This window comes from Rhododendron vialii, chromosome 4a, assembly GCF_030253575.1.
Source record: "Rhododendron vialii isolate Sample 1 chromosome 4a, ASM3025357v1".
Taxonomy (NCBI): Eukaryota; Viridiplantae; Streptophyta; class Magnoliopsida; order Ericales; family Ericaceae; genus Rhododendron; species Rhododendron vialii.
In genome coordinates, this window is record NC_080560.1 from 14,045,445 (window position 1) to 14,055,419 (window position 9,975).

At 38.8% G+C, this 9,975-nt stretch overlaps 2 protein-coding genes across 2 annotated transcripts; both read right to left on the reverse strand.

Moving 5' to 3' along the window:
- Positions 1–836: 836 nt before the first annotated feature.
- On the reverse strand, positions 837–4,581 carry LOC131322872 (protein trichome birefringence-like 19). Its single transcript, XM_058354421.1, has 3 exons — positions 3,209–4,581; positions 2,224–2,558; positions 837–1,556 (listed from the first exon to the last, which is right to left on the reverse strand). The coding sequence occupies exons 1-3, from the start codon at positions 3,725–3,727 to the stop codon at positions 1,103–1,105; spliced, it is 1,308 nt and encodes a 435-aa protein (XP_058210404.1). The 5' UTR covers positions 3,728–4,581; the 3' UTR covers positions 837–1,102.
- A 160-nt stretch (positions 4,582–4,741) lies between these two features.
- LOC131322871 (probable protein phosphatase 2C 25) lies at positions 4,742–9,672 on the reverse strand. Its single transcript, XM_058354420.1, has 4 exons — positions 9,023–9,672; positions 6,627–6,991; positions 5,694–5,930; positions 4,742–5,606 (listed from the first exon to the last, which is right to left on the reverse strand). Exons 1-4 carry the CDS (start codon positions 9,360–9,362, stop codon positions 5,352–5,354), a joined length of 1,197 nt encoding a protein of 398 aa, XP_058210403.1. The 5' UTR covers positions 9,363–9,672; the 3' UTR covers positions 4,742–5,351.
- Positions 9,673–9,975: the final 303 nt, after the last annotated feature.

Here is a 9,975-nt window from a genome sequence, read left to right on the forward strand (position 1 = left end):
ACCCTTTACTTCCGGGAAATACACTACCACCCCCATATTCGCGCTCCATTTTTTTAATCTACATTGGCTTTTTGTTTTTTTAGTAAAAAAATACACTTCAACACTAAGTAAATATGAAAGGGAATGTGAACAACAAAAAAGAAAGTGTAAATATCAATTTAGTGAAGTTACTGAAAAAAAAAACTCTCCAATTAAGCCCCGTTCCAGAAACCTTCTTAAAAAATAAGCAGCTTATTTTACATTTTCAAACTAAAAAATAATATAAATGACAAATAATTTTTCAATTTTTTTTGCTTCGTATAAAAGACCTTGATGAGATCTTTCAAATAAGATCCATATTGCATATTTTTAAATTTCAATAAACCCATAATTTTTGAGTTTGAAATTGCCTTCTTAAAAAATAAGGACTTTTTTCTCGTTCCGGAACGGGGCTATTTAATTCACTCCATAGTAGTTGGCACATTTATACGGTAGCTTATATAGTCAACATGCATTCCATTTGAACTTGGACTCTATAACTGCCAGTTGCAAAGTAATAGTCATTATGTGACACATTTGTGTTAGAAAAACTGCAGTTTGTCCACACCCAAGTCTCTCCAGAAATATCCGAACTGTTCATAGGGTTTGTCGAACAGAATGTCCAAGATAAAAAAATCTATGTTGATCAGACTCTCTCAATCATTTCATCGATTTACTTTTATTCAGAAAAACTAGAAGGTCTAACCATTTTTTGCAAAAATAAAATATTCGTATCAAGCTGGTAGAAGTTTCTCATCGACTTGAATTTTTTTGTGAAACAAATTATTTAATGATATCTACTATATAAACACCTCAAATCATCGAGAGGGCCTCCAAATGTACATGAACTACACTCGGCAGCCCTAAATCCAATTAGAGAGAAGACCAATTGAAAAAAATTCATGGAATCGAATGGGGGCACGTGCCCCATGGTAAGCCCGCCCATGCCTGCAGGGCTTATATCACTTCCTTCAAAGCATGAAAGTGGGAGATGATATCACTTGATAAGTCTAGCCCATACATATTGCGACTCAAAAAATTTGAAAACAAAAAACAGGAAAACAATAGCAGAATCTAATGGCAATCATTTGAGGCCTTCACCTTCACCATCTTCAATCTTCAACATATGAAGCAAGAGCTCATTCCACAAATCAATGGGTCCAGGCAAGCACCAATGGAGACAATCGGCAACAGGCTTCTTCTTCTCCGGTGGGTGCCCGTAGTGATTCGGGTGCCCATCAGGCCTCCGCCTCATAGCTTCAGTCACATCCAATAACCTGAATTTCAATCTCCTTCCCCTTTCCCTCCTTCCTTCCCTTTTTGCCGCCCGTAATTGGTCTTGCTGAATCATGCGTAGCATCCAAATATACCAATCGAACTTCATTTCTTGCTTCGTAAATGGCCTTGTTCTCACGCAATTCCCTCTCCCTTCCCTCTCCTCCGCCTCGAAGTGTGCCGGCGAAAATGTCCTCAGAAGTACTGTCCCCTTGAAGTTTTGGTGATCTAGAAGTGCCCTGAATGCCGTCTCGAATGCCATCCTGTATGGTACATATATAAAATTTCTTTAGGATTGCTTTTTGAAAATGACAAATTTCTTTTGTGAGTTTTATGCTATGAAATAGAAAGAAAAATCGTTAGCTCTGTTGCAGTTATTCCTTAATACACATCTCATCTTAGTTTATGAAAAGAAAAAAAAAACTCTATCCTTGGTGATTTTCCAAAAGAAGTATTTACATGATATAGGCATATCATAGATTGATATAAAACAAAATCGATGCTATTATGTGCTACGCGAAACAATCTGAAACCTTGTTGTATCGATCATAATAGTGCACGGAAAATAGAGGATCGATAAAAGTTCTATCGAAAACCAAAGCGACCATCCTATGTTCATTGGATAAATAATCAAAAACTAGAGAGAGATTCAAAGTCGTTTAGAAACTTGCGGAGACCATGGACTTTCTATATTGGCCTTTTACCGATAAAAACCGCCATAACCATACACAATATAAGGCGATTGTATACATGGATCCAAAATTAACGAGACGCGTGTCACATTCAAAGTGATTCTAGTGCATAAATATCATTGTGGACCTGGGCTTCTAACCCAATTGTCTAAAGATTCTAAGCTCAAGTTGATAAAGCAGCGTCGACACTGTTAACTTATATGACCTGAAAAAACAAAATGAAAAACGTTATACTTGCCTGTATCCATAATACATGGTGAGGTCCTTCACATTATTTTGCTGGCACAAGCTGCAGCCAACAACCTTGCCCTTCTCATAGTACATCAATTGCTTCGAAAACCAGTGCCCAGAAGAGATGATTATGTAGTCAAAATCTCCAGCTAGATTTGCCCAAGAATCATCGACCTCGTCTAAGTAGAGGTCTATGGGGTTGTTTGGGTAATTTTCCACTCCGCGGGCTTTAACCAAATGAGTTGTCCTCATAAGTGTTAGGGTGAAATTGTAATCTGTGTAGAGCCAGCGCCTGAATCCTCGATCACTTTTTGTGCTTGATTCATCCACATAAGTTGCAACCTGAAAGGGAAATATTTTGTGGGTTAATGATAAGCAATTTCTTTTTTTCCTTTTTTTTTTTTATCAATTTGTCATTTCCTATTCTCTGTTTCGCATCGTGGGAAACAAAAAGAGCGGGAAACAGATATCCCAACAGAGATTTAGATATCTGTGTTCTAGGTATTCTTAAAATGAAAACAATGCTCCCATTCTTGACTTCAAATATAATACGACAATTCGGAAAACATTTTTCCTAGTGCTTCTGCAAAATTAGTGGTTTGAGACAACAAAAAACGGAATAATTCATCAAGTCTTTTTTTTTTTTTTTTTTGCGTTTTCCATGTTTTTCTTGATCTTTATGGTAGTGAAAGCTGAAAACTTATATTTATCGCAAGAATTGTTTTACCCTTTTGATTGACCTCCTATGTGTACATATTAAACAAATTTCTTGGATATATCATATACTATATACGCAAGATTCGGCAAAGAGATCCAGATAAATTCCATCATGTAATAGTTAAATGAATTGGATGCATTAGCATATTAAGGGTGTTGCTAGCCATCGCCTAGTTGGGCGATGGATAATATATCGGTTATGTTTTTTTCTTTTCAATCTTCATGAAAGAGGGCTATGAGAAATTTTCAGGAAAAAAGATTCTATAAATACTTACACTACTCAAGAGGCAACCCAGTGACTGCATTTGATTTCTTGCAACTGAGTCCCCAACAAAGGCCATGGACTTCCCTTTGACAATCTCCAAGAACTGGGCCCCATCAAACAGTGGTAACTCACACTCATCTGGCTTCCACCTCCACTTCATGAACTCTGCATCTGGCCTTCCAAATCTCACACAATTCTGGCCATCTTGAATCACACATGCACTATCATTTGTGTAATAAGGCCCTTTGGGATATGGCACCCATTTCCCTCTAAACACATCGCATTTATGCGATAATCCCGCTCTTGCGGTGTCGTTAGAATTGACCACCCAACACGGCGGTGCTAATCGCAATTTTCGGGCTAACAAATTGTGATGGAAATAGTCAAGAGGAATGAAGGTGAGAAAAATTAGGGTTGGGATCAGAAGAAGGATTGCCTTTCTGTGGGGTTTGAGTTTGTAAATGTATCTGTTGGGAAGCTTAAAGGTGTTGACCCTCATTTGAGAAACAAAGAAGAAAAAGTTTTGCATTTGGGGTGCTTGTACATGTTGAGTAATGACTATTTTATTTATGACCTAATTAATACAAGAGTTATGTACAAGAGTTATATAACCCCCTCTGCTATTTCACATCTTTGAGCTTCAACTCTCACTTCTATGCGAGAGTCTCGAGGTTCTGCTCGTTAAGGCTCGTGTCGTAAACGAGCCAAGCTCAACACTCTAAAGCTCGGCTCAATTGTATAGACTCACTAAATAAATAAACCGGGCTTGGCTTGTAAAAGGCTCGGTCGTTAACAAATGAGCCGATTTCGAGCTTGACAAAGCTCAACTCAACTGTTCGTTTGCAACCCTTGTGAAAAGCAAGAATTTTGATATAGGGGATCCCGTAGTAGTTGGCACATTTATATAGCTTATATAAGGTCAACATGCATTCCATTTGAACTTGGTTTCTATAACTGCCAGTTGCAAGTTAATGGTCATTATGTGGCACGTTTGTGTTAGAAAAACTTAGACGTCAGTTTCAAGCTCACAAAGAGTTGAGTTTGTTCAATGATAGTAGTAAATGATTCTAGCTTATTCTACCCAGGAAGTGCAGACTTAAAACAAAACAATCGATGATAATCTTTGGATCGTTCGATAGGGCAGACGAGACATGGGATTGGATGTGTATGTTAGAGCATCTCAAACTTTTGAGATTGACGGCCCCTCGAACTTTGCCTCCTGCAATGCCCTGCTATGTTCCACTGGCCCTTGGTAGGGCGGTAGATGCTACGCCTCTTTGGTCCCTTTCAGACCCGCCACTGATTTTGGAGTTCATATGCCCTCCCAGAAACTTGAGTTTAAAATGCACATCCATGGTCTTATCTTCACATAAAGCAAGACATTAGAGATGCTTTACAGTTTTATTGATAACCATCATGATACAAGTTTTTTGGTCAAATTCAGGCAAATCACCACATAATGATCTTTTTTTTTCCTAAAGTTGCCAAAAAGATTGTTTATAAAAATAATTTTAAAAAAAAAAGTAAGTTAACCACCACCAACTGAGAAAATTAAAAACCGGCCCTTCATTTGAATTCACCCATACTTGTCTAGTATTCAACAGGCTTGACTGCTAACGGTATCCAAGCATTACAGACACAGAAACTCTCACCAGTGGTAACCACAGTGGAAACGGGTTGGCAAAATGCAAACAAGTGCTTTACCATTTCTTGCATTGCCGATAATACTCTCTTCACTAGGCATTTCTCCACCCTTTCTTGGTCCTAAGACAAAAAGAAGGGATCTTACAGCAATGAGAGGAGCAACAGTGAGCAATTCTAGAAGATCAATGAGAGGGCATTGCTGAGTATACAACTCGAGAAGAGTAGCAATTTGATAGAAGAGCGGGAAAAAAGTCCACAACGGTGACAGGGAAGAACACTTGAAACCAAAACAATCAGACAAAAATCACATCTTCCCCTTCGAAATCTATCGCCACAAAATGCATGTCAGAATGGCAGAAAAACCAGGTGCACATTGGAATTTAGTTTTAGATGGTACTTGGGAGGATCAGAACAAAACTACCAGGGAAAAAACCTTTTGAGGTTGCAAAAACATCAAGGAACATGAAAAAACTTGCAGAACCTAGGCTTCTCAACAAAGACTGACAAATTCAAGAAATTGGCTGCCCTTGAAGAATGCTGAAATTCGATGGCCCAACAGTATTGGTGAACCCTCGTATTGATAGTTCTGGAACAGAGGTTTTTTTATGCAGCAACTCATGGTCAATAAAGATGACAACCACTGTAATGTCGTCGTGAATGAACCGTCTCACTCCCCTTTCAAACTTCTTTAGTTCATCATATCTCATCTGTCTTTTCCTAGCTGCTTCATTCAGAGCTGATACAATAAGTCTTCTCGCAATGCCCTAATAGTTGTGGGAGAGGAACGAAAATCAAAGAAATGCCTAAACATATAGGAGAAAAATAAAATATGGCAAGAAGATCAGACATACTGCTCTAGGGTTATTGAACACCATATCAACAGCCTGTTGGTTTGTCATGTGTTCCCAAAGTCCGTCAGATGCAAATATAAGAAACTTGTCCTTTGGCCGTAAAACTCTGGAACAGATAGATGGTTCAGAAGTTAGAACTGGCCGACGGAGAGGTTCGGGAAGCTGGAACCGTGGGAATGATGGATCAAGTGAGAACTCTGGCCTCTTTAAGTATGCATCCCCTATAGATCTTGAAACCTAATACAAAAGCATCCACGCGCACAAAAACAACCATACAGTAGGCTCAGCAGAAAATTGTTGATTACTGTTGCAAGCATGACTCCTCAAACATTGCAAAGACACATAGCTAAGGCTTCAGTTCAGATACCCAAGCATTACAGGTCTTCATTTTATTTTTGCCTATCTAATAAAAAGATCTGTTGATCGTCATGTGGATGAACGGTAATATGCATTTACTGCATAATTAATCATGAGAAGCATATTACCAATGAGAGCAATAGAGGATCAAAAGCTAAGTCTCTCAAATTGATGAAGGCGGATATCAAGGTAAAATACAGCAAACAAGTTCTTTCCAGGACATGGCATTCCTATAAAAGTCCTGTTAATTGAGAAAACATTTAGAGATGCTTCAGAAAATCACCAAATTCGTAAGGACAAGCTTCCACGCCTCCATTCCGTTACAATCTATATTCCTAATTACGCACCACCGTTCCAAGTGTGAATCAGGTTCCAAAAGATAAAAGACTTTGAGGTTCAATGATTGCGAACTTTTCAATTGGGAATCCTTAATGCGATCAAACAACAGTTCAAGGGTAAGTTGGAACACCATCCTATCCTATACTACATATTGGACAAAGGCATTAGAACACACCCAGAAATAGGGGGAAAGGAAATATGAAAACACACACTCAAAGTCAAATTGGCTACACAAACCTGAATGATCCCTTTGATACGCCACACCCCGTGCTTCATAACAAGAATATGTGAATCATCTGGATGCAAGGACTGAAGTTCTTGTCTAACCTCCTCCATGCTGGCATTGTGATCCGTAGTCAACTGCTCGGCAACAATTTTTCTTGATCTACCCTCGTAGCCTACTACAGCTCTGGAATCACCTAGATTAGCAACATATAACGTCCCTTTCCAGATGATTCCAACCAGACAACAAGACCCGATGGCGGCAATCAAAGGTTTTATTCCACATGACCGGCGCACAAGAGAAAGAAATCCATCTTCAGTAGCAGAATAAGCACTCCTGAGTACCTCTTCAGATATTGTTCCATTTTGTTGAGCAAACCCTACAAAATTACAAAAATAACAAATTCAGAACCATACAAATATATCCAAAATAGAGTTAAAGGCACTAAGCATCAGCTTAAGTAAAGACCATCAACAAACAAGATACTTGACGGAAAATGGATAGAATAGCTAGTTCAACAGGTTTTGACAAGGAAACTGAGGTTCGTTCTATATAAACCCTGAAGAAAAAGAAACATGAGATCAAGATTTAGCTCATCCGATTCCTACAATGCGGTTGTTGAAAAAGCCAAAATGCATGTAGTTTTCCCAACAAACAAAAATCGGGGAACAATTTTTTTTGTGAAAATGCATCAGCAATTCTCCAGCACATTTTTCAAACAGCACATCATCCAGGCCTTTAAATTCCAAACCTATCAGATTCTGTCAATGAGAGAAGGTGAACATACGTATCCAACTACCAGAACTATGTGAACGGTATGGAACAACATACATGGCTAGAAGGCAACAAGATTTAAATCTTTCAGAAATTATCATGCGATCACAAAAGCATGGTATACTCAGATGAAGTGCAAAGTTCTACTCAAGAAAAATAGCATGAATAACAAATAGATGACCCGCAACAGGGGATATAAGGCACAGTTCAGGTGCAGTCAAATTAAAAGCTTGATCCAGTTTCCTTAAATCCAATTGAGTAACCCCTAGGTCCTCTACCATACCTGGAGGCAAACACCAATCGGTATTCCCTCTTCTTGAAGCTACCTAGCACTAATTTCATAGCCAAATTGCCCCCAAGAAACTGCTTCAATTTTTATTTCTCAACTGCAGAAACTGTATATCCAATCCAAAAGCTAAACTATTAGATGGAAAGATCCCAACATTATATTAAGTGATCACCTATTCCATACCCAAGCAATGTTGGAATGTATTTCCTTAACATCCCTCCTCACTTGCAGTCCTTTTTTAGGGTCTATCATGCGTAGCCTCTTTTTGGGTCCATCATTGTGCAGCCTTTTGTTGGATCCGTCATTGTGGGGTATGGATTGTGAACTTTTTTAAAATGTGGGATGAAATGGGCCCCCTCTCATACCATGTGAAAACTTATATCAAACCCAAAAGCTAAGCTATTAGGTGGAGGGGTCCAACATTATATTAAGTGATCGCCCATTCCATACCCAAGCAATGAGGAATTGTATTTTCTTAACATAAACTAATTCAGTTTTTTGCTTCATTTTCGAATGCTTTGTTCATGTTGCATCTCCTCTCTATAGCATTAGCTTCCATTCCTATTGCGGGGGGAAAAAAAAAGAAAAAAAAAACAGGATTTTATTTTCTGAAACTTTCAAATTAGGTGTAGTAAAAACTAGAGGACAGTGAAATACCACGCATCAACCCAAAAATCCAGATACAACTCTCAACTGTGCAAACACAAAGGAACTGTCTTTAACTTTTTTTTGTTAATAATTAGATTTTTTTTGGGTAACTATAATAATTAGCTTATTTTCATTATAGTCTCCTTTTTAAAACTTTTAAGCAAAACAATTTCGATTCGTCTGGATGAGAGTCGCAGGAGTAAAAAAATGAACCAGGTTCGAGCAAAATAAAAAAACAAATTTTTTGATTTCTTTTTACGTGCAGTTATAACTTACTATTTCTTCAATTCCACTCGTCAAGACTAAAAAAAAATTAATTAAAAATTTACTCCAACTAATTATCATTTAACTTAACAAAAATATACTAATTTGAACAAATATAGAACAAACGGTTAGGTAATAGTATTTCGCAAATGTAACAAACCCAGGAAAAAGAAATGCTTGTAACAGGAAAGAGCTAATTCACCTAAATTAGGACAAACAGTTAACTATGCATGTATGGGTTTCCCCTAAATTTAGGGTATGTCTGTAACTTAAGGACTTTAGACAAGGATTTCAGACAAATTGTTTCCTCCAAATGAACTTTTAGCTGAGGTATGTAAGCAGAATAATTCGTCTCAAAATCCGTAAATTTTGGACTTTATCCCGTTTAGTCGTTTAGACAATAGGAGAAACCCAAACTAAGAAAGAGCTTCTTACTGATGAGATGACGAAAGAGGTGGTCACAAATGAAGCGGGAGGCATCAGGGCCACCGTGTCCGTCGTAGACCCCGACGAACGTGGCGTCGCGTCCCGTCTCCACCTGGCTCTGATCCTCTAACACCTCGTTGGCCTGCACCACCGCGAACGAGAGCTCGCCGTAGCAGTGCTTTTCCAGGTCCCTGCACCAGAGAAGCGCGTCGTCATCGCCGCCGTCCGATCCACCACCGCCGTCGTCGTTTTTGTTGGTGGTGGTGTTATTATCCTTGTTCATACGGGCATATTGTCGAACGGGTCGCCAGCACGATGATGCCATCTTCTTTGCCAGCGTCGAACACATCCCTCATTTCCTTCGCCGACGAAGCCCTAGAAATTTCGGCGGCGAAAGATGTATATGGATGCGAGTGTGATTTCAGTAACAGACAATTGACAAATGCAGAGAGAGAGAGAGAGAGAGAGAGAGAGAGAGAGAGAGAAGAAAGCTTAATTACCAAGAAAGAGTCATGTAGAGAGAGAGAGAGAGAGAGAGAGAGAGCACAGAGTGATATATAGAGAGTGGAGAATTGATAATTACAGAGAAGAGAGAGAGAAAGGGATCTATATATATATCATATATGTGCGTGGAGAGAGTATAGGCTATGTAGAGAGAGAGAGAGACAGAGAGAGAGAGAGAGAGAGAGAGAGAGAGAGAGAGAGATAACCGATCTGGGTAAAACAGGGAACCGGAGAGGAGAGGGGAAAGTTGACAAAATAGGAGGTACTAGTACTACTGCTTTTATTAATTTTTGACCAACTACTCACATTTTTATTAATTTCCCGGTAACTATTTAGTAGTACTGGGAGCACCGTTTCTGCGGTGTTCCTGCATCAATTTAAAGCAGTGGTTGCCCTTTGTGGTCCAAATTTCCCCTCTTTTTTCCAATTACTTTCTCAAACTTTTTTGACTTTTGATA

Excerpts from the sequence above, each read along its gene's own strand:
- LOC131322871 (XM_058354420.1), bottom strand. The coding sequence starts at position 9,362 with ATGTGTTCGACGCTGGCAAAGAAGATGGCATCATCGTGCTGGCGACCC. Across the intron at positions 6,992-9,022 it reads CCTCTTTCGTCATCTCATCA|GGTTTGCTCAACAAAATGGA; the intron begins GTAAGAAGCTCT and ends GTAATTTTGTAG. Across the intron at positions 5,607-5,693 it reads TGTTCAATAACCCTAGAGCA|GGCATTGCGAGAAGACTTAT; the intron begins GTATGTCTGATC and ends CACAACTATTAG.
- LOC131322872 (XM_058354421.1), bottom strand. The coding sequence starts at position 3,727 with ATGCAAAACTTTTTCTTCTTTGTTTCTCAAATGAGGGTCAACACCTTT. Across the intron at positions 2,559-3,208 it reads TGGGTTGCCTCTTGAGTAGT|GTTGCAACTTATGTGGATGA; the intron begins GTAAGTATTTAT and ends TTTCCCTTTCAG. Across the intron at positions 1,557-2,223 it reads ACCATGTATTATGGATACAG|GATGGCATTCGAGACGGCAT; the intron begins GCAAGTATAACG and ends TGTACCATACAG.